This window comes from Coprinopsis cinerea (assembly GCF_000182895.1).
Source record: "Coprinopsis cinerea okayama7#130 chromosome 6 map unlocalized cont3.6, whole genome shotgun sequence".
NCBI lineage: Eukaryota > Fungi > Basidiomycota > Agaricomycetes > Agaricales > Psathyrellaceae > Coprinopsis > Coprinopsis cinerea.
Genome location: NW_003307539.1, coordinates 1,089,948 through 1,112,757, shown reverse-complemented (window position 1 = coordinate 1,112,757; position 22,810 = coordinate 1,089,948). Strand labels below are relative to the sequence as shown.

The following is a 22,810-nucleotide window of genomic DNA, read 5'->3' as shown; positions in this document are numbered from 1 at the left end:
TATCGGAGGGCCAATGAATGACCGAGTATAACTGACCATTGACTCGTGGACGAGACCTTGCTAATTACCGTGAATCGCCTATATGGATGGCTACCAGTGTAAGCGCCCATCGCGTTACAAACCGAATTCCTATACTCTTGAAGGACAAGAATCCATACCAAGACCCTGGCTCCGAGTGTCCCACGAGATGACTTAAAATTATCGAGCGGTAACCGTCCTCGCAGGCACAGATCGACGTTGTCTTTCGACCTTTCACCCCGTCCCAGTCGCGGCTTCGTGACCATGTCCACAGTCCCCCCAGGCAGCGCAGTCCTCGTAACAAGCGCCAACGGCCATTATATTGCCATATGGGTTGTTGGGCGGCTCACGAGGAGGATACTCTGCCATTGGGTCCGGGATCAAACAAAGACGAAAGATTGGAGCGGAGAAACCATTTTCAAGTAGTAGAGCAATTCCCATCTCCTTTGAGATCAAAGTCCGTCCATCGCAGAAGGGACTAGAAGATAAGAGAAGTACATGGTACCTCTTCTTGATATCGAGTGGTAAGCGTACGGATGTCTTCAACTTGACCTCTGTACTCTCTCACCCATGCCCACAGTCTCGCCAGGTAGCAAAGTCCTCGTAACAGGCGCGAATGGTTTCATTGCCATTTGGGTAGTCCGCCGACTCCTCGAAGAAGGCTACTCCGTCAGAGGCACAGTGCGGGCTGCCAGTAAGGCTAGCCATCTGAAGGATATCTTCAAGTCTTATGGGGAGAAGCTGGAGGTGGTCGTTGTTCCAGACTTTACCAAGGTACGCTGGACCGGTTGCACTTTGTTAGAAGGGCGATTGATGGCCACTGGCACGGAATTAGGAGGGCGCATTCGACGAATTAATTAAAGGAATGGATGCGATACAGCATATAGCTTCACCTGGTCCGGCGAATACCGATGACCTATACGGTATGCCCCTATCTTCAATGTGTTGACTTTTCACTCCACTCTTCTCCCAGAAATTGTTAACCCGGCGGTCGATGGGACTCTAAACCTCTTGAATACCGCCCTCAAACACGGGTGCGTGATACTATTCCGTACTCTAGGGAAAATAGCCTGACCATGATATCCTGACCTGAAACATTCAGCTCTGGCCTCAAACGCATCGTCATCACTTCCGGCGCCGGTGCCATAATCGATACCACAAGTACGGAGCCCAGGACGTTCACGGAAGATGACTGGAACGACGGTTCAGTCAGGGACATAGAGGAGAAGGGGAACGACGTTCCCGTATATGAGAAGTATCGAGCTTCGAAAGTGCTCGCGGAAAGAGGCGCGTTGCTCAACCTTGTGGCCTTGATAACGTCCCTGATCCGAGCTTTCTACAGCGGCCTGGAAGTTCTACAACGACCATAAGAATGTCATTAAATGGGACCTCACTGTCCTGAACCCAGTTTTTGTATGTGGTTTACTTTTGCAATCAAATACGTTCGTTAAGCGTCCATGATTTAGGTGTTTGGAGTAAGTTGTGACCGAAACACTACCGAGCAATGTGTCGCTCTAACGTTGTTTCAGCCCCCGATCCACGAAATCGGCGCTTCACCCATGACGCTCAACTCGTCCATGGTGCACTTTTGGGTGAATGTCATCTCAACAGACACACCCAAAACCAAGGAGGGTCTGTCTTTCGCGGCGTCATGGGTGGACGTTCGTGATGTCGCCCAAGGTCACGTCCTGGCACTGCAGAAGGAGGCCGCTGGAGGAGAAAGGATCATCCTTTCGGAAGGCTCGTTCGTTTGGCAAGATTGGGGTGAGTTTTAGCATGGTCCGAATCGTGGCCTAGGGACTTATGAGCGCCTGTTGACCTTTAGTCGACGTTGCCAACAAATTCAAATCGAAGCGGGAGCTTCCCAAAGGAATGCCTGAAATAGAAAGGGTGTACAAGTTCCAAATGGACGCCTCGAAGGCTACCCGGATACTGGGAATCACCTATAGATCCAAGGAAGATACTATGAAGGATCTATTGGAGGACTTTGAAAGGCGGGGCTGGTAGCTTGATTGGTCAAGAGCCGACCTCAGTTGCGTTAGACTCCAAGTTAGAGTACCTGATGCTCTGCAAGGGAGGCGCCCGTCCATCCATCAATGGCATGACGGTGCCGAGGGCCCGTCTCCTCCGATCATCTACCTACCTTTATTTAATCTTGCCTACATACATATCCCCATGTCCACACACGTACAGCCATGGCTCCATAGTTTACCTTAGTAGTGCCCAGTCCATGTGTGAATCGTCGACTGAAATTCATCGCTCAAACCTCGAGAGCTCGCAATTCTCCGAAGGTTAAGTTGAGATCGTCGGCCCCCTTGCGTATTATGGGGACTCTTGCGCCGCCGTATCTATATTGCAGTGGCTTATGTGAGCCAAGCGAGCAACACCCACCCTTTGGGCTTCTACTGAGCGGCGCCTAGCTGCCAGCTTCCGCCAGGACCAGTGAGTCCAAGTGGTCCAGCAGTGGTTTTGGCGGTGGCGATGTCAGTTCTCGGGCGCCTTTCAACAGACACCGTAGCCAAGTGGTTACGGCGACAGATTAGAATTCCACTTCTATCCATCTGTTTCACTTTGTGAGCACAGGTTCGAATCCTGTCGGTGTCGAATTATCTTTTTTTTATGCGTCTGCAATCAAGGAGAGGTACGAGGAGAAGGTAAGGCTTCCTTGGACATATGAAAATTTTCACTCTCCTCGAACTTGAGTGGCAGGCTGGCCTTAGTCCTACTATCCTAGCTTTGTAACGTGCCTATTCCATGCAAAGTCCAAGTCGTATTGGCCGCCCATTCCCCTTATTCAAAAGGGGAATCGCCTCCCATCTCATTCCACCTTTGCTTGCAATCGGCATTGCTCCAAGTCAGCTGGGGCTCCATGCTTTCCGCTTCTGCTTGAGGTTGAAACAAACGGAAGCTCAGAAGACTATGCGGAAGAATACCTCAACATCGTGACGGTAGAAGCGAGGAGAATAGCAAGAATTGGTCTGGCAGCTCGCGTGAACCCGCCTGCAAGGTCTCAGATAACGCGAAGCAACGATTGAAGAAATACTCGAAGGACAAATGATATTACAACAAACTACACTAATAACATCACGATAAGTGAAAGCGGGAAATCTAATTCTCATCGTACAAGGCAATAAGCAGCTCCTTCGGTACAGCAACAACAGCAGCAGGGTTACTCCTCGACGAAACAGTAACAGTCTCGTCATGAGGATCCTCCCTCACGATCATCAACTGTCCCTTGTGCCTACCACCAGCGATCAACACTTCCTCGTCATTTTGGCTAGGAGGAACGGGAGAGATGAAACGAGCCACCACACTACGCTGTTCACCAGACTCGAAGAGCACTGTGGCTGTTTGTTCGTAGCCTGATGGGGCTTTGGTACCTGCGATAACGCGACCTCGTCGTCCTTCGTACTCTCCTCCCAGGTATTGCGCCGATTGGGTACCCGTGAGCTGGATTTTAATGCGGGCATGGTGGGGAACAACCGCTGGATCGAAGAGCCACTCCGAGTCCAATGCTGAAGAGGGGGAATCAGCAAGAGTCGCTGGAGTGAGCATTGTCAACGCACTATCAGGGTTGTGATCATTCAGCGCGTAACCTCCAGAGGCAGCAGGAGTTGCTGAGGAAGCAGCGGAATTGAAAACACCAGCAGGGGTAGCAGCTGCAGGTGTTGGTGCCCCAAATGCTGGGGTTTGTGCGGTGTGGAGACCCGGGGTAGGGGCTGCTGCAGGCGTTGGTGCGCTCTAGCATTTGAATGACATGGTTAGCCAATTTGGGACGAAGGTCAAGCCCAGTGAACACGTACCCAGTCACTCCAAGAATGGGCTGGACGGGGCGAGGAGAAACCGTCATTGCCGCTACCCCAACTGGAATCTCCCCAACTCGGCCTTGCGGGGGTTGCTCCGCCAAACGCTGGCCTCCCTGGAGTAGCGCCTCCAAAGGATGGTCGTCCAGGGGTTGCACTGCCTGCATTCGCACCTGTCGCATAGGGGTTCGGCGTCCGTGAACTGACATTCCATGCAGGCGTTCGTCCTCCGTCTGCGTATGGATTGGGAGTTCTCGAAGACGCATTCCAAGCGGGAGTCTTGTGGCCTTCTGCGTACGGGTTTGGCGTCCGTGACGAAGCAGACCATGCAGGTGTTCGGCCGTCACCAACAGCATAGGGATTTGGTGTTTTGGACGATCCACCGAATGGTGTACGGCCGCCACTTGCCGCGGCCCCAGAGCCTGTCCAGGCAGGAGGTGCGCCCCAACTGCTGTTGTTCGCTCCAGCCGGGGCATGGTCATTGAGTTGATAGAGCTTCTTGTCAGGACTAGGAGGTGATCTTATTAGTCAGAAGTAAGAGATACAAAATGAAGACTGACCCCATCTTCCTGAGCTTGTCCTTGTCGACGGTGATGACTTTATTTCCGGTACGCAGCTCTACACGCGCAATATTCCCGTTAGTATCCTTGATCGTGCCAGCGTAACCCTTGTGAGGTCCTTTGACGACCATGACGGTGAGACCAATATGGCGGTCCCGTGGGCCACGGCCCATGGCGCCAGATCCCACCATTCCACCAATGGGCTGAGCAATATTGGGATTCATCTTGGAAAGGTCGAGGTTGTTCTTGAGCATGCTGTTACCCTTCGGGGCCAGGGAAACAAGGGAACGAGCGCGAGTAACAAATACACCGCCGTTCTCAGAGATATCTCGGTTGTGAAGGAAAGCGAAGAAGGATTGGTGGGTGTGCAAGACGCGACCTTTGCGTTGCTGCTCTGATTTAGCACAAATGACACTCGCAACCACAGATAACGCACCTCTCCATCGACTTCTTTCACGTTGTCATTCACGCGCAATTCGTGGCCGTGATGGTCAGACGCGATTGCTCGACGAGTGTCTCGCCTCATGGAAATCTGGTGCGGCTGCACAAGTCGAGTTTGACCATTTTGATCGAGGACGCGGAAGGAGTCTCGCTCCGTCTTGTAGATTACACCAACCGTCTGGGCGCTGGGGATCCGTCAGTCGCTGGACAATATCGAACCCGGCGGAACACGTACTCGAGCTGCACCAAGTCGTGTAATTCATAGTTTCCAACAGTATTAGTGCCGGCACCAACTTCAGCTGCCTCTCGAAGATCTTTCGAAAAGACTGAAACCTGTGACACCGATTAGTTATGCCCTGGCAAATCATTTCAAATGCTTACCTCCTGCATGGACATGTCCGACAAGAAGGTGACGACGTTGTCCGCAACAGAGACCACCAGACCAGTCTCGTCCACATTCTGGCCTTGCATGACCTTGACGTGGTCACCAGGCTTGAACCTCTTGCGTACACTGCGCGCCGGAATCTCAACCTTCTGGCCCTCGATGTCGGCACCCACCACGGTCAACGTGACGATTTCATTATGAATTTCGTCAACGATACCATGCACACCAGCTTGCTCTCCCTCGAACACCTCGACGTGGTCACCAGGCTGGAGAACTGCGATGGCGGCCTTCTTCGAAGCTTCTGCAATGACGGACAGATCAACGACGCTGTCAGCGTCAGCGCCCTCAGGACGTCGCATGAATTGGGTGATCTCGTCCAGCGTCGGATTAACATCCTCGAGTATCAGCGCGCTTAGCTTGAAGTCCTTCTCGATGAAGCCGTCGCGGTAGGTATCGTTTTGGAATATGTAGGTATTGCCTCGTTTGTGCACATTCTTCCTTCCCCAGACCTTGACAACCTCCTCGTAGTTGAAAAGCTTCTGAGGAGGGCGAGTAGCGCCTCCAGTGACGGCCGACTTCTTCCGTTTCTTGGACGCGTCGACCGCTGCATTCTCGTCCCTGGGGCTGAGGTCGACACGGGGGATGAATCGCAGACCAACATCTTCGCCGTTCTCGGTGATATCCATAACTTGGGCCAGATCGCCTTGGTACTTTCCACGTCGAATTCGCACCCAAGTGCCAGGTTGGACTGTCAGGTCTTGTTTCTTGATGGTTAACAAGCTGGCCATTTCTTCGATAGGGACGAGATGAATGCCTCGACTGAGGTAAACGCCGACAAGACCATTGCAAGCCTGTTGCACCATCTTTGCGCTGCGTGCTTCGACGTAGATCATTCCAGGTAGTGAGTCGCGTTGGAATGCGGATAGGATGCTCAAGGGATGTGCTGTGTATTCCATGTCAATCGACTTGCGCATCAAACTGAAGATGATATCTCGTTCTCTGCCGGCCTTTAGAAGGGTCAGTCCGAGTTTTGGCCAAGTCGGACATACCACGCACCTTGACTCGAACCTGCCATAAACTGGCATCGTGAACTGAGGGCATCAGCAGCCGCTGAGGTACTTCATTCAGGTCTCCAGTGTATCTCGGCGCAGGTCGACCTCGATAACGGTCCTGGAAAGCCTTCGCGATTTGCTCCGGACTCTTATCCTCTTCGTCGAATTGGCGCCTATTGTCTAATAAAGCATGGTGCCGCCTTGAAAGGTCGTCGTTGACCTCATCGTCGTCAAACGTGTCAATGAAGGCTGTCGACATATATGTCAGTTAACGGGCGCGGATTGAAGGCAATCAGCCATACCTTCTGCTCCCTCGTCGTCCTCGTCCTCTTCTTCTTCCTCGTCACTGACTTCGGCTTCAACATCGAGGAAGCGGCTGAGTGGGTTGCGCTTATGTCGCTGGGCAGGCCTTAGCTGGAAATTCGCTGTAATTCCAACTGGATATGGCTCACCTTTTGTCGTTTTTTGCCCTTTCTCCCTACTTCCTCTTCCTCTTCTTCATCCTCGTCGTCATCCTCTTCTTCGTCCTCTTCCTCGTCGTACTCCTCCGGCTGCTCCTCTTCCTCTTCTTCATCATCTCGCACCCTTTCTTTGCCCTTGCGGGAGACCTGCTCCTCCTCCTGCTCTTCGTGTTCCCCGCCAAAGTTCATGTCATCGTCGTCGTAGTCGGACATCGTTGAAGGTCAAAGTGTTGACTTGGAGGTTTACGCGCAAAGACCAATAACCCTAACCATACTCCGGACACCCATTTGGGGCCTTCATGTGACGGGCACCGCCACTTGCCAGCGAAACACCTCCAAACACGCCCCTATTTAGGCGCTCGCCTCTCTCACCTCAACCCCGACTCTCTCTGTTTCGCGTTTCGACAAGTCACGATACCTGGAAGTCTTATGGAAGTGTCGGCTACTGTACGGATATGCGTTAACTCGAACGCCATCCTCTGGATTCTATCTCGATCTCACACCTGTGGATATGTCGAGCGTCCCTCCAAAAGCGAATATTATTCTTCTTTATTCGCAGATCGTCAGTAACTATCTGCGGAAAGAGAATTGGACACGTCCGCTTCGGGTGTCGATCCCAGCGGCCTCACATGGCTGAAAATCATGACCTTCTCGAAATCGAAGCTTCCACCGCCCGAATTTAAACCGTTCAATTTATCACGGTTTTGTGCTTAATTACTGGGGCTGCTTTCTGTTCCTTCTGTGGTTCACGCCATGTTTCCTTTCCTTGCCATTGCGGCGACCGCTCTCCTCCTTTCTCCAACCCGGTTGGCGCTAGGAGCTCCCTCGGCATCCGACCTCCAGGCAGACCTGACATTCCTGTTCCAAAATGACTTGGACTGTACGCTGAACATCATCATTTGCAATGTCTAATGCGTGATGAGCTAACACCTTGTCAAGGGCCCACGACCTCTCTCCATACTGGCGCGATTCTACTCAACCGAGAGTTAACCCACCGATCAGCCGTCGAAGCCTGTTCCAAGCTCAACGAGACTTTACTCGTTCCAGCCGGACCATACTTCCAATCTGACATCAAGCTCTTGCTTGGATATCATCTCTCTAAGCAATCTCGCTCGGTCCATCGCCAGAGATTCTGGGTCGGGCCAGGAACTGGATCATTAAACGGTTGTGTGACGGTCGCCTCCGACGGGAAAATGGCGAAGACGTCTTGTCAGGGAAAGTTCCAAGTTCTTTGCTCTCAGAGTGCCCCATATCGACGCAACAGCGAGACCGATCTCAGTCCCGCTTATCACGTCCAAGTCGAATCGAAGGGCCTCACGTTTACAGGGTAGGCACTTCAGGTCTCGTTGTAAATTGATATATTTAATGACGGCTGCGTTTTCGCTCCATAGAACACGAGACAAGCTCTCTTTCCGCTTCCTCGGGATTCCCTACGCTGATCCGTTCGAGCGATTTGCGTATTCAACGCCCTACGGAACCAGTAATAAAGCCGCCCCGAAAACCATTTCCGCTTTGAACTATGGCTCACCATGTTTACAACATTCGGGTAGAACTGGGAACGAGGACTGTCTATTCCTCAATATCTACACCCCATTCCTTCCGCGAAACGGTACTCACTCCAAGAGAGACCTGCGGCCCGTCATGTTCTTCATCCATGGTGGAGGTTTCGAGGGCGGTGACGCCAGCGGCAGTGGTTACGATGGGGGCAACACCGTGAGTCGTGGAGACGTCGTATTTGTGACCGCTCACTACCGGTATGCCATGTCCCTTCCTGTTGCATCCCAGCTTTCGTTGACACAGCCGATAGACTTGGAACTTTGGGCTTCCTGGCCTTGAATGATGGAATCACCAACGGAAACTTTGGAATTGCGGACCAAGTCACTGCCCTCCAATGGGTTCGCACCCACATCGCTGCCTTTGGAGGCGACCCTGATCGAGTCACAATACTTGGAAATTCCGCAGGCGCCGGCTCAGTCCGAGCGCTGCTCGCGTCACCCCCTGCCTCTGGGCTCTTCCACGCTGCAGTAGCCCAGAGCAACTTGGGAGGTTTCGGATATGCAGGAGCATTTTCGAAGTATTACACGGTCGAGGAAGAGTGGGAGATGTTTGGGAAAGGCGCAGTGGAAGCGGTTGGATGCGACAAGAGCGACATGGGGATGTTGGAATGCCTGAGAAAGGCAGATGCGAGTGCGTTACTGAATGTGCCCAACGTGCCCCGGTTCGTAACAAGCTGCATGCCGCTGAGTTCATATGGACTAATCTAAACCACGGTCTAGCTACATAGTTGTCGATGGCAAGTATATCGTCACGGATGAACTCAAACTCGATGGCTCGGGACCTACAGCGGATGCTCACATCATGTTCGGCTGGACGAGGGACGATGGTCTAAATTTTATTGGTCCTTGGCCGACCGAAGACACGACTGCTGTGGAGATTTTAACCAGGTCCGGGTAAGTCGCCGGTTTTACCTTTGTCTTTTCAATGAGCTGACGCAGGAGAGTAGCCTAGACCAGGAAATCGCACAGCGCGCCCTCGACTCAGGTTTATTCCCTCTCCCGACTGGGACAAACTCGAGTTGGAATCTAGTCAACCAAACCTCGCGTATTAGCACAGATGGCCAGTTCCTGTGAGTGAACTTCTTTACAGTTTCTGAAAGCTTATAACCAATAATTTGGGACATGTAGATGTATTGACCAAGCCACTCTAATCGCTGCCGCGAAGAATAGAGTTTTCCGTTCTGTCTATGGCTACCAATTCGATCGAACATATCGTGGATGGGAGCCGCTACCTGGAACATGTTCCCCTCCTCCAACGGAGGGATACCCCAACGGCAACCCCAACCTTCCGTATTTCAGGCAAGTTGTATCCGAGCTACACGCTAGCGAACATTATTCACGCCAGATGCTCTAGGTGTCACGACGGAGAGCTTCTCTACACGCTCGGAAACTTGGGCCAGGACTCGCATCCGTTCAGAGACGGGGATGACCTTGTCATGACTCAACTCAGCGTGGATCTCTGGACGTCCTTCGCGCGGACATTTGATCCTAATCCCTCAGAAGAGTATCTTAGGGCAAGAGGCTACACGAACACCACCGAGGTCCTCAGGAAAAGAGGGAGGTGGGAAAGGGTTACACCTTCGAATCGGCGGCCACTCAAATTGATCGACATGACCTTCAGGCAGTCACCTTGGCTGGAGAGAGAGCAATGTGAAGTTTTAGGATATCCGCTGTCGTATTTCGATTAGACGCGAAATTGAATCAAAGACATCCAAGAGCCAGTTCCAGTCGGCGGCAGACTGCCATCGGACGTGGCTCGATATGTCAAGACGAGTTCCTCTTTACAATTTTTCCCTATCTTTGAGCTCGACCAAATCTGGAGAATAACCCTACCCCACGTAACGATCGGAAATCCCTCCTTGTCCGAGTTATTGCACCGTGGCTTCATTCACTTTCAGCACATCTGTCCAGCATCACCCCTCCTCGTTCCCAATTTCGCCGACGACATAAGAGTGTATAGCCATGCACGGCATGCGTCTTTCTACAGCGCAAGACGTCTACAGCCCGCTGTCGAGTCACCGCCTTCAACTTGTTGTGTGGGTCCTAGGCTGTTTGCCAAGGACCACAGTCACCGCCTTCTGCCAGTTCCTTTCCCCAATACTCTGTCAAGTACCACAGCAGTACGCCACTAGCGTGAATTCTACAGAACCCAAGTCTCATGTAAATGCTCTATCATAGGACTGCTGTGTGGGCTGTCGCAATTCGCTGTGGAGAGCGAAATGAATACAGCGTTTCACCCTGTTATATGCGCGAGCCAGCAGGGCAGGAATTCCATGATGGCGACCTCCCTCAGACACTTCAGTGCACCGGCAATGTTTCTGGGTTCTGGCTCTTGGGCTTTACTTGAAAACTGGGTCTCTTCGAAGCGTTTGAACACGGTAACTCGGGCGTCGAAACGAATTTGGGAATCGCGAAGAGGTCGTTTTTCTTGACTGCGGACCATCAAGATTTGTTCTTCAACGGGGACTATTCTACAGCTTTTGAACTATATGCCTCTAATGAAAACACAACTCGGTTTGTTTTCTTGACAGGATGTACTATGGTTTCTTGAAATCGCGACTTTTGCGTCGACTCGGTGCACAAGGTCATGCGTCGCCGATGGTGCCCACACAGGCTATGCGCTCGCCTTGATTTGGACAAAACTAGTGAATCCCAGACCTAGTCACTTCAATTCTCAAGCCTATAAAGCGGTCACAGCTTGCCCCATTTCCCCAGGTCCTTTCCTCGCCCCTCGGCGTTGGTGACTCGGAGGAGCCATTCTCATCCACCCCACCCCAGAAACCATCGCCCTCCTTTCCATTTCGAGAGAAGCGCGTAACAAATTTTGTGCTTGCAACTGTCGTTTGTAGGCAAGATGGAGACTAGAACCAAGTTGTCGATCTCCACGACCCTCGACTCCACCCTCTCAACGCTTTCCTCGCCCTCTTCAGCCACACCGCCTTCATCGAGTTTGGATTATGCCCCTACGGAAATCACCCTCTCTCCACTATGCCCCCCAAACGAAATCATCGCGGCCTCCCGCCTTGACCTCTACACCGAGGGTGAGACGTTACAGCACTGGATCAAGATGGTGTTGGACCTCCGTGACGCGAGCCACGTCCAGAAGTATAATGGCGAGAGCGAAAGGGCCCTTATCCTGATTGGACGAGCTGCCAGGTTGGCTACCGTCGGCGTCCCCCAGCATCCCGACTACGAAACGGAGTTGAGGCAACACCAGTTTGTGCACAACTGGGATCGGGTGAGTCATTTCCTTCGTCCACCTCCATCGAGTATTGGTCTGACCATGCTGTCAATGCCCCAGGTCGTAGAAGAGATGGTCATGGAGATCAAAGGCTACAGGTTGGAGCTGCTTGCCCGCTGGAACCGACGTCAAGAAGACCAACGACGAGCTGAAGAAGCCAAGGCCAAGAAGGCCGCAAAGAAGAGGTCCACCCTCTTGGGGATCGTCAGCGCGCACCCCAGGTTCATTGAAACGCGCCGTCGATTTACGGCTGGTCCCTGAGGCCTGAGACCTGGCGCAAGACTCTAGTCTCAGGCTCCCCAGAAACGGGGAAGAATCCAGAGCCACGAATAGCCCCTGCCCAACATTCGTTAACGCCTCGCGAACCACGTTTCAGACACTATATGATTATGCGTTAACACACCTCTACTCCATCACCCCTCCCTACCCGCTACGAAGTTCATGAACTGCTTTATATCGTGTTCATTTCCTTTGGTTCCTTCATTGCATTTGTTTGTATTATGCATTTTGTACCCCCATACCTACAGTCAGATTCCTGAGCATTACAATTTACCTCTCGTCCACCAACAAGTGCTTTTTTTTTTACCAAGCGAAAAGGCGAAGCAGACAATGGGTACAGTTGATGTCGAAATGAAATGGATTCACAATCTAGTCGCAGTTTACATGTACTCGACGATGGGGTATCCAAGTACTGGGAAAGACATCTGAAAAGGTAAGGCGTCAGACGAGAGTTCGAGCTTAAATGAAGGATTCAAGAGAAGGGAAGGTCAGAATTGCAGAAGTTGGATCAGCAGAGAGATCGCCCTCTAAGACTGTTGAGCTTGATAATGTGATATGGTATTCATCACAAGAAAGAACAGAGGATGAAAAGGCATTAGGAAAATACTGTGCTCACCATTGAAGTTCACGACGACTTCGCCATGGTCGTCGATGTGAAAAAAAGAGACGAAGAGAAAAATTCGAGGACAGGCGTTTCGAAAGATTCAAGCGCCGCCTCTATTTCGGATCAATTTCCGATGCGCTGCCGCATCAGTGGTGTGGAGGGGAGTCATGATCACAACGCTCGAACCGTTTCGAGCTCGCCGTTAGCTAACGACGACACAGGCTATGTCTCCACCAGCTGCTCAAGGCCAACTACCAACAAAGTCCAAGAAGGAAAAGGAACGAGAAAGACGAGAAAAGGCTGCTCAACAACAGAGCAATGAACGCCTGAAGACTGTCGTACGGCGCTTACCACCGAACCTGCCTGAGGACATCTTCTGGCAAACCGTGAAACCATGGGTGACTGAAGAAACAGCTACCTGGAAAGTCTACTATCCTGGAAAGTTTAAGAAGAGGTATATCTCTTCCGCGGTTGAAGTTCTATTCTCGTGGACTGATTTACTGAATCGCTAGGGACAACAAGGAGAATATCCCCTCTCGGGCGTATATCGCGTTCAAGAACGAGGAACTACTAGCTACATTCAGTCGGGAATTCGACGGTCATCTATTCAAGGACAAAGCTGGTATGATAGCCATCGTCGCCTGAATCGTTGACAGCCGGTTTAACATGTTAACAGGAAACGAATCGTATGCAATCGTCGAGTTTGCGCCCTATCAGAAAGTCCCTTCTGAGAAGCGTAAACCAGACACGAAGAATGCTACCATTGAGAAAGGTATGTGAACCGACATTGGAGTTGTTTCCCGATCTAAATTGTTTGAATAGATGACGACTACATCTCGTTTATCGAATCCCTCAATGCAGCAACCAACACAGAGCCTGTAACAATCGACGCACTCCGTATGTCATTCAAAGCAACCCTTATCACAGCCCCAATTAATCCACCGCTCGATCGTTTCACTTCAAAGTCGCGGCCACTCGTCCCCCGTCGCCTCCCAAGACCACACCGCTTCTCGAAGCGCTCAAGGCTGAAAAGTCGGCCCAGAAGGACAAGGAAGCGATCCTGCGCAACCATGCCCACTACAAGGACCAAGCGAATCTTGCGGCGGTGACGGGTGTTACGACAAGCTCCTCTCGTAAGGAGGAGAAGAAGAAAGCACAGGCTGCCGCTATCCAGGCTGCCCAAGCCCAAGCTGCAAAACAGGTCGTGGCAAGTGCTGGCGGTGGGACACCCGCCACGCCTTCTAAGAAGGGCAAGAAGGGACGGGAGGCTAAGGAAGCCGCACCGGCTCAGAAGGGTTCTGCACCCGGTAAAGCAGCCAATGGCCCTGCGGAGGGTAAGGCAGCGAAGCCCGCTCCATCCGCCAAACAGTCTCGCCAACAGAAGGCCGCTGCAAAGGCCGCAGAAGCAGCAGCTTCTAACGCAGCCCACACCCCTCAGGTTACCATCGCGCAGCCGCCCAAACCACAAACTGCAGCGAACGCCGCCCCCGCTGCCACTCCAGCCGCGAGCGGATCTTCAAGTTCGACCGCGCAGACTGGTGGCGATGCCGCTCCCACCCCAGCTCCTGCCAGGCGTCCCAGAGCTGTCCTTGGAGGAAGGCACTTTGAGGCTGCACTTGCTGGCGTTGGCGCACGACCCAAACGCGAGAGGGATACCGGCGCCGCTGCGTCTACTGCAACAGCCCCTACCAATGCCACCAACGGCGCTGCCCCTCCTCCTGCTGCTCCACCGGCTCCTGTACCTTCGTCTCCAGTCAAAGAGAAAGTGGGTGGAACTAGCAACAACCCCACCGCGTCGCCTCCCCGTTCACGGAACCGACGAGGTGGAGGTCCCGCTCAACAGCAATCTACTTCCCCCACGGCCACTAAACTACCTGCGATTTTGCAGCGCGATGCCCCAGCGACCCAGGGTAATATGCCTGGATTGATTGTCCCTCCCGCTGGATCAGGTGCTCCGACCGCTGGTAGCGCCCCCGCTCCTGGCCCGTCCGAGAGAGGAGGACGAGGAGGAAGGGGGAGAAGTAGGGGGCGGGGTGGTCCCAGAGGAGGGGCGCGCGGTGGATGATCCTGGAGGAGGGATCCACCAAGAGCAAGAGAAGTTTCTTTCAAGGTAAACTCCTGCTCCGTGGCCCAATTCTGCACTGCTGACCCCGCCTGATCTATTTATAGATGGTATCAGTCCCCGACGAAGCTTGAGGAATCGAGTCTTGACAGCATGTCATTCCTCGATCCTCATTGCAAAGGCCCTCAGCCAGTCTTTGGGTGGCTCGCCACGGTCGTCATCATGGACCATCGCTGGCCCTCCTACCCGCCGCATTCCGACTTCGCGTGTACCCCGTTACTACCTACGAATCCGCCATCATCCCCCCTTCCTTATTGAGGACGACCTACTGTACTTACTGCCAATCGATTGGGAGAAGAAGAGAGAAGACTACAAGACTATTCCGACGTTCGATATTTCAAACCGAAGGGAGTTTGTTGTTGATCTGAATTATGACTGCCCCTATTAGTATGTCAAGCCAAATACATGCGTACACAGAAGTCTAAATACATATGTTATGTTCGTTGTCTGCGGTGCCATCTCTCTACCCCCTCTAGGAGTATGTATAAATAAGAAATATATACGGTATGACTTAGTCTCCGCTTCCCCTGACGGTGCGCAACATTTCAGGCCCACATTGTCCCCCACATTATCAGCATCCACATTATCCGCCAACTACTCGTACAACAACTGGACTATCACACAAACATCAACTACCCCCGCTACAACAACCCAGTCGCAAATCCACAAAAACCACAACCAGTACTAGTACTCCTCGAAATCTGAAAGCGAAGCATACTCCGACACACTCTGATCATCCTCGTACTCCTTGATAACCTCCCTCATCGCATACCTCATAATCGGCGAAACAGGCATAATCTTCGGTCCGATAACCTCTTCCTCCTCCAACTCCTCATCCCCGTAATCATCTTCATCGACCATATCATCATGATAACCCCGCGGTGGAGGAGGGCCGTAATGGATCGGATGAGGCATAGGCATAGAGCTCGTAGCAGTAGCAGTTGGGAGCATAGTCGACGTCCCCACCGTCGGCGTGTTGATGGGGTGGTTTCCGCCCCCCGTGTTGATGGTATTCCCGAACGAGGCAGTGGATGAGGCTTGCGGTTGGAGTGGATGAATAGGATGCGTCTGGTGAGAGTGGACCGAGTGCGCGTGCCCTGCGTGCGCGTTGTGGTGACTATGCGGGTGCAGCAACTCCTCTTCCGACACAGGCACCATCACGTCCCCTCCCTCATCTTCTTCGGTGAACGGCGGCGGTGGTTGACCTTGCGGGATTGGTGGAGGCTGAACCGGAGCTGTATGCGAAGGCGTGTGGGCATGAATCGACGGTGGAGGCGGGTTCGAACCGAATTCAACGACAGGTGTTGGCTCCTGGTGCTGCACCAACGTCGGATCCTGGGCGTGCCACCCTGCATGACGAGGCGGGACACTCGTAACAGGCGAGTTCACAGTCGAAGCAGCCGTAACAGCAATCCCTTCCGTCCACTTCATGTCAACCACTTTACCCCTGATCATCCCATCCACTGCTTTCGCGCCCAACTCTCGGCACAAGTGGAAGTAGGGGAGGTAGGTGAGCCCGCCTGTCGTGAACCGCGACATGACCTTTAATAGTTGCATAGGCGAGAAATCAGGTTGTGTACCGACGACTTCGTAAGGCGTGAAGGACGCGATGAGCGGGTTCATTCCAACAGTCGCAGTTCCGAGAGGCGCACCACCTGCCCCGCCGAAGAAGCCTAGATTGGCTTGCGAAGGCGGGGGTTGGTTGTACATCCTGAATCCAGCGGGTCCGAGCGAAGGGTGCAAGACGGTTTCGGGGCTGGCGCGGTGGGCTTCAGTGGAAAGGTTCGCGGCGGCGTTACCGTGGTGGATGCTGCCCGCGGTGGTGTTGGCCCCTGGACTCGCAGAATCGAACCCGCCTCCCGGTGCTTGCGAAGAGTGGATGATGTGAAGGTTGAGAAGCGCGTGGGCCTGCAGGAAGTGGGAGCTTTGTTTAACTGCGGGCGAGGTTAGAAGTTAGCTTGAGAGTTGAGCATAGGGATTAAATGAAGTGACATACTGCCAATAGCGCCATTAGAATTCACTGAAGAATGAATCGCATCAGTTTTCCCCGTCAAACCCACGAAGAAATGAACTCACCATGGTCGGTGACGAAATCATACCAGTGGGCAACCTTGCCCCCAAACGCATCCCAAAGAGTCTCGAAATCCAAGCGCCTGACGTTGGGTGGGAGTGTCTCCAATCTCGGTTTGACTCTTTCGTTGTAATAGGCCCTCATTTCTGATTTACTGAGGTCACCGATGGCGATCATCTTGCAATACCAGAGAACGCCAACACGCGAGAGCCAGCCTTGATAGAAGGGATCCGAAGTAGCATGAACAACATGACAGAGACGATCTTGTTTCGTTAGAACGAGAGTGGAGTCGAGGATGGTTTGCATAGTTTGTGCGGAGGGGATCAAATGCGGACTGTGGATCGACATTTAGGATTGGGATCGATCGAGCAATAGATGAAATGAGCAACGTACAGTTTATGAGCCTCATCGAAGAAGATAACAGGGACGCGTTTACGCCTATTCAGTTTCCTCTCTTCATCTTCGGGGGAGCTGTGTCTCATGGGTTCATCCACAACCTCCTCTTTCGAACGGGACTTCTTCCTCGAGAACCACCTCCGCTTCTTGGCCGACGATCCATGAGTCTGAGAGCTTCCGACTACGGTGGTGTCTTCCGAGTTTTGTCGGCGTTTCGATTTACGTTCTGTCGAAGGCTGGAATTCGCGATAGCGGAGTAGGGAACTTTGGAAGAGTTCCATAAGCCTGGCGATATCGCTCGGTCGGACCTCTGCCTTCGGACCAGCCGCTCCCCCTTCCCCATCGGACGAACTTCCCAGCCTTCGCTCAAGGTTAAGTCGATCGTGCTTGAAGCCCCATGCCTCCCTCTCAAACCTATCCCATCCTTCCGCCTTGAGTTCATCCTCCGTCATCTCCACCTTCTCCGAAGACCCTTCCTCATACCATCCACCGTTCTGCGCGAGCTCCTCAAAGAACCCTTCCATCTGAAGGCTGAGGCTGGTGTAAAGGCTTTCAAGATCTGCAAAGCCTGCTATTCGCAAGTCGAAGTGGAGGACATGATACCGAGGATGGGATAGGATTTCGCGAAGAAGGGCAGTCTAAAGTTAGAGGTTGAATAGGGGCGTCAATGATCATGATGGAAGGATGTCAACGCGTTCAACACACCTTTCCGGCACTTGGAGGTCCGAACAGGACAGTGAACGATGGCTCCCCTTCTAGGGAACGCTGAATCGCCTGCTGTTCAGCTCTACGGGGGAAGAATCCTGGCAGTCGAGAAAACGTGTGCGTAGGACGGATTTGAGATCGTTCGCGCGTTTCCTGGATCTCGCGCCTGGCCTCTTCCAGAAGACGTTTTGACTCGGTCAACGAGCGTACGGTGCTGGCTGGCTGTGGCGTTGTCGATATCAGTTGCCCCAGACAAGAGGAGATGAAAACTCACGTTGGATAAAACTCCTACGATCTCGCCCATGCCAAAGAAATTGCGACGTCCTGGAGACGCAGGCACGAAGGAAGCCCTTCGACGAGGAATGTTCGAACGAAACAACCAATGAACAGGTTCAGGGACCTTGACACGCGGTCTAGGAGGTTTCCTGAGTTTGTTATTGGTGGAAGATGTATTGCTCCTGACACTTCTGGCGCTCATAAGCGATACGTTGTCGGATGGAGGAGTTGGACTGGGACAAGGATTGGGAGGAGGTGAAAGTGGACCGCAACGGTGTGAAGTTGTCGAAGATATGAAGCGTCGAACATGTGCCGGTGGGCCACTTGTTATTGATGGCCTGCATAGTTTGACACCGGCCATGCTGGGACTGCGCTGTGTTCGCTACAAGGCGGTCGACATGAGGCAGCTAGCCCATGAATGTACGTCATCGTCCACCGCCCCCAGAATTTCCCATACGCTATTCTCATTTCTAACAATGTCGCGTTTCTTGTTCTTCCCTAGAACAATGTCCTCTGCCAGGTTGCCTTGGTGTTGTCGGGAGGTCGGCCAGTCGCCTAAGCCTTGTGTTCGTGCACCGTTTCTTGTCAATCAACAGCGCACAGTCAGAGTACACAACAACGTGGCGGAACAAGCTTCATGTAGCCGATATGAAACCTGGGCTGTGGTGATTGCACCAAAGATTGGGCGCCGTACCCCTTTCTTCGGTCAATTGAGGGTCCACAGATTTGCCACCTTTTGCCATTGTTCTCCCAAAATCGTTAGAAAAACACGAGGCGAAGTGATTCCAATGCTATGTCCTTACAGGAGATCACCCGCAATTGAGCATTGGTTGCCGACAAGATAAGTAGTCCAGGTCCATATGTGACATTCAGGGTCGAACTGAGGAGGGGACGAAGGACAAAGGAGAGGGCGACAAACTGCCGCTGGCGCGACCACTGCCAACTGATCCCCGTGTCTTGGCGCGCTGTTGGACAGGGGTGTCGGGCCTTCCACTCTTCCTTTTGCTCCAGTTCTTTGTCAAGCTCACAAAGGCTCGTCACGTTGGAACGCTCGCTTAAGCAAGGAACAACCTGGAAGTAAACTCCTTGAAGGGAAGGATCTCGGATCCGGATTTTACAGCCAATGTAAACGGTGGTGTCTGGCTCCAATGCAGGCCTGTCCACCGGAGATGGGGACGGGAGATTCGTCTGACAATATCAGGGAAAATTCTTTGTGACTACAGGGAAACCTACCAGTACTTGATGGCTCTTGTCTATACAGTTGAAGGTGGTGAATGCGATTGAGGCTTGAATGTATATCTTCACGCCGTCGGACTTGCAGAGATAAAACACTCGCCTGAGTTTCAGCAGCCTAAAGCCTTCAGCGTCTCTTTATTGCCCTGGTGCAGAGGGTGTGCTTGTGAAAGAGATGTCAGTTAGAGGCTAGCGCCAGTCCGGGCGCTAGTCGGTGGACGGTACACCCCGGATTAAGTAAGTCAAGGAATCATTATCGTGAGAAAGATCGATCAAATTCAGGATCCGACCTAACTCCGCCCTCTCTCTTTCACATTCTTCAAGCTTTGCTCTTCTCCGTTATCTTCTGCCGCATTTCCCTACGATCATTCGCCAATGTCGACGCGTAACGCGACGCCGGGGCCCAGCTCAACCGCGTCCTTGAAACGAGCAGCGTCGTCCGAAACTGAAGACAGCACTCTGGGACCGCGAGAAGCCAAGAAAGTCAAGAGAGATAATAAATCCTCGACGAATCCATCTGTCGGTTCGGTGAACGGAACAACGACGAGGTCCAAAGACAAAAACAAGCGACGGAAGAGGAAGAAGAAGCGAAAGATGTCGGTTGTGGAGGGGAGCGTTGGGTCTACCAGTCAGGATGTGTCAAGGACAAGGGCGGGGCCTGCACCTAGTGCTTCTGTCACTAACGGAGCGGTCGCCGCCGCTCTTGCTCCTCCAGCTGCACGTAGCTCTGTGTCGTCAACCACTCGACCGACGATGCAGCAGGCGGCTGAAGACATTGCTGTGGACTCAGATAGTGATTCGGATGAGGGTGACGAGCACCAAGATACTGTCAATGTTAGTCCAGTATTACCCCATTCATTTCAATTAACAATTTCCCCTATGATTTGTAGAGTGCGCCTCGAAGAGAAGAAACTCTGGTATATACACCTCGAGAAGGGTCCATTGAAACTGTTGAGGCTACAACGAATGTTGCCCAGTCTACCGTGAACGGTGTTGATGACAACGCAGCACCCATGGTCAATGGCAGTTCGGTGCTCAACTCACCAGGGCCTTCACAACCCAATGGTCAGGAGCTGCCGGGGGAAGCCTCAGACGCGACTGTTGACTCGGATAGTGACTCGGACGACGATGTCGATGGCCCAGTTCCAGCCAAGGTTGGTCCGTTGCCGTGCATTGTGGTCACAAAGGTTAACGTCATTTACAGACCGCCTCAAAAGGGAAGGACAAGGGCAAGCAACGCGCTCGCTCCCCTACACCACCTCCTGCACCGAAACCTGAACAGACAGAAGCTGAATTGACTTCCTTGCTCATCGCCTCTACCTCCGACCAACCTTCCACCTCCGCACAAGCAGAGGTGCAAGCAGCTGAAATCGCGCGTTTGACTCAACAGTTGTCCGAGCAGAGCGCTGTACGTATCACTTTGCATTTCCTGTACAGCGCATTTGTTTAAAAACCCATTGTTTCTATTAATAGCTCCTGCAACGACACCAGGCCCACCTCAACACGGTCCAGCAATCATTGACATGTCAAATTTGTCTCGACCTCCTTCATCGGCCATACGCACTCTCCTCTTGCGGTCACGTCGCTTGCTACCCCTGCTTGTTGCGATGGTTCGCTGCCAACCCTGCTCGACACCCGGACACACCTGTGGTTGACCCAGAAGATATTGTGAACAACCGTGTCGATAATATCATTCCAGCACCGCAGGGCAACAACCAGGAGAACAACAACCAGAACTTACAACAACGAAGGCGCGACGCACAGAGAATCATACGCCAGGTCCTTATGAGGCGCAAGACATGCCCCATCTGTCGCGCAGTGGTACCCAACCGCCCAGTCGAGGTGTACAGCATCAAGGACATGGTCGCGAGCCTTGTTCGAAGCCAACTCATTGACCACCCAGTTCCTCCGGAGGCTGCGAACACGCCTTCGGGTGCACAGACGCCCGCAGATCCCTGGAACAACATCTTCCCCCCTGTAACACGAAGCAGGGGTGGGCAATGGGCAATGGAGCTTGATCCCGCTGGTGCGCAAGCTGACGGAGAGCATCGCGGGAATCTCCAGGACATGGGGTGGTTCGACATGGACGACGGTGGAATTTACCGGTGCTTGGACTGCATGCACGAGATCTACGGCCGCCATTGCTCAAGTTGTGGGCGCGAGTACCCTGGACATCCTGAAGACGACTCGGAAGGCGAGAGTGGAGATGATATTATGCCAGGAGGATGGGGAGATTATTTCAGAGGTACGTTCTTCCCTCCATACCCAAGTTCCTCGTCTGAATTCTATCTTCCAGCTTTGGGGAACGCTTTGGAAATGGTGAGTTTACTCTTTTAGATACCGGGTGACCGTTCTAATGCGCATTGATTAGGATGGAGATTTTGACGAGGATGACTATGGCGATGAAGGCGACTTCCACGATGCCGAGGAAGATGTCATCGATCTTCTCAGTAACGACTCCGTTGAACTTGAAGATGATGGCTCCGACGAGGAAGGTGAGCATCTTTACATTTGTCCCTCTTTAGTGCAACGCTAAACCCCACTAAGATATAGAAGCAGGCTTCTTGGGACGCATCTGGCGACACCGCCCTCTCAATCGGCGCCGACGAGTTATCCACCCACACCATGAAGACGGCTTCGACGAAGAGGACGACGACCAACACAGTCATATCTCCGTGTCGAGTGATGGTCCAATTCCAATTGTCGATGACGACTATCATTCGGACGATGTTTCCGACGAGGTGTTCTACTCTGAGGAAGATCTGGAAGACATTCCTCCCCGTCGCGCACGTCGAGACAGACTTCGGGCGCAAATCCCGGAAGACGACGACAATGAGGATGATGACGACGATGAAGACTATGTGAGCACGCAAGATTTCCATGACTCGGACGACGAGGACGATGGTAATGACGAGGGGGACGAGGATCAGATCATGGCCACCTTCGCTCGACTCAACGCTTCACGCCAGCAACGCAGGCGTGTTGGTGCCACCCGACCGCCGCGCACCCGTACACGTCCTCAAGTCGGTGGGAGCCGTGGGCAAGCCATCGTCATCAGCGACGAAGAGGAGGAGGATGCCGGGCAGACTGAAGGCGACTCGGATTCCGACATTGGGGAAATGGGTAGGCGGAGCCGCCGTCTCGCTCCTCCGACATCCACTCGGCGGGGCACGCGGGTCACACGACGGATCGCTTCCCCTTCTGAAGATGAAGGCGAGTCGGACGACGCTCATTCTGTGGCCGCTACTGGGAATGTAAGCGACCAGGATGTGCAGGAGGGGTCGAGTCGTGGTGCTACGCGTCGCAGTTCTAGGTCGACTTCGCGTCGGGGTAGTACGACTGGTAGCGCGAGAGGTGGGAGTGCTGGCCCGAGTAGGAGGAATAGGCAGGAGAGGTCTCCGTCGCCGCCTACTGAGACTCGGGAACAGAGACGTCAGAGGGCTGCGCAGGCTGCAGAGAGGAGGCGGAGGTACCCTTGATCCAAGAATGTGAACCTTTAGGGACAGATATCCGTTTTTGTGTAGAAAATGGAAAGTTCATGCGTATGTTAGGAACCTTTTATCTTATGACCCCTTGTGTTTCTCGCCTTCAATGCAATTGTGCATAC

The 22,810-nt window shown here is 52.9% G+C and overlaps 7 protein-coding genes and 1 non-coding gene across 8 annotated transcripts; 6 read left to right on the top strand and 2 right to left on the bottom strand.

Annotated features, from left to right (window-relative positions):
- Positions 1–588: 588 nt before the first annotated feature.
- CC1G_10335 (hypothetical protein) lies at positions 589–2,025 on the top strand (the record flags this gene model as incomplete). The annotated part of the gene is made up of 8 exons (XM_001837862.1): positions 589–792; positions 854–941; positions 992–1,052; positions 1,121–1,179; positions 1,361–1,431; positions 1,485–1,493; positions 1,548–1,782; positions 1,844–2,025. The coding sequence occupies 8 exons, from the start codon at positions 589–591 to the stop codon at positions 2,023–2,025; spliced, it is 909 nt and encodes a 302-aa protein (XP_001837914.1).
- Positions 2,026–2,526: 501 nt separating this feature from the next.
- CC1G_20219 lies at positions 2,527–2,622 on the top strand. The gene has a single exon. It is a non-coding gene; the product is annotated as a tRNA-Ser (tRNA).
- Positions 2,623–3,063: 441 nt separating this feature from the next.
- CC1G_10334 (transcription elongation factor SPT5) lies at positions 3,064–6,933 on the bottom strand (the record flags this gene model as incomplete). The annotated part of the gene is made up of 10 exons (XM_001837861.2): positions 3,064–3,533; positions 3,585–3,759; positions 3,822–4,329; positions 4,382–4,770; positions 4,818–5,007; positions 5,058–5,155; positions 5,204–6,214; positions 6,264–6,508; positions 6,562–6,673; positions 6,712–6,933. 10 exons carry the CDS (start codon positions 6,931–6,933, stop codon positions 3,127–3,129), a joined length of 3,357 nt encoding a protein of 1,118 aa, XP_001837913.2. The 3' UTR covers positions 3,064–3,126.
- Positions 6,934–7,473: 540 nt separating this feature from the next.
- Positions 7,474–9,964, top strand: CC1G_10333 (cholinesterase; the record flags this gene model as incomplete). Its single annotated transcript, XM_001837860.2, has 8 exons — positions 7,474–7,600; positions 7,660–8,047; positions 8,112–8,474; positions 8,528–8,938; positions 8,997–9,170; positions 9,224–9,346; positions 9,405–9,566; positions 9,631–9,964. 8 exons carry the CDS (start codon positions 7,474–7,476, stop codon positions 9,962–9,964), a joined length of 2,082 nt encoding a protein of 693 aa, XP_001837912.2.
- Positions 9,965–11,130: 1,166 nt separating this feature from the next.
- Positions 11,131–11,778, top strand: CC1G_10332 (hypothetical protein; the record flags this gene model as incomplete). The annotated part of the gene is made up of 2 exons (XM_001837859.1): positions 11,131–11,514; positions 11,578–11,778. The coding sequence occupies 2 exons, from the start codon at positions 11,131–11,133 to the stop codon at positions 11,776–11,778; spliced, it is 585 nt and encodes a 194-aa protein (XP_001837911.1).
- An 846-nt stretch (positions 11,779–12,624) lies between these two features.
- On the top strand, positions 12,625–15,498 carry CC1G_10331 (hypothetical protein; the record flags this gene model as incomplete). Its single annotated transcript, XM_001837858.2, has 7 exons — positions 12,625–12,854; positions 12,913–13,022; positions 13,077–13,172; positions 13,223–13,297; positions 13,366–14,310; positions 14,369–14,510; positions 14,570–15,498. 7 exons carry the CDS (start codon positions 12,625–12,627, stop codon positions 14,778–14,780), a joined length of 1,809 nt encoding a protein of 602 aa, XP_001837910.1. The 3' UTR covers positions 14,781–15,498.
- Positions 15,207–17,998, bottom strand: CC1G_10330 (hypothetical protein; the record flags this gene model as incomplete). Its single annotated transcript, XM_001837857.2, has 5 exons — positions 15,207–16,456; positions 16,599–16,927; positions 16,987–17,627; positions 17,695–17,916; positions 17,969–17,998. The coding sequence occupies 5 exons, from the start codon at positions 17,996–17,998 to the stop codon at positions 15,207–15,209; spliced, it is 2,472 nt and encodes an 823-aa protein (XP_001837909.2).
- Positions 17,999–19,578: 1,580 nt separating this feature from the next.
- CC1G_10329 (hypothetical protein) lies at positions 19,579–22,682 on the top strand (the record flags this gene model as incomplete). The annotated part of the gene is made up of 7 exons (XM_001837856.2): positions 19,579–20,037; positions 20,094–20,357; positions 20,408–20,611; positions 20,677–21,448; positions 21,500–21,522; positions 21,575–21,698; positions 21,757–22,682. The coding sequence occupies 7 exons, from the start codon at positions 19,579–19,581 to the stop codon at positions 22,680–22,682; spliced, it is 2,772 nt and encodes a 923-aa protein (XP_001837908.2).
- Between the last annotated feature and the right edge of the window lie 128 nt (positions 22,683–22,810).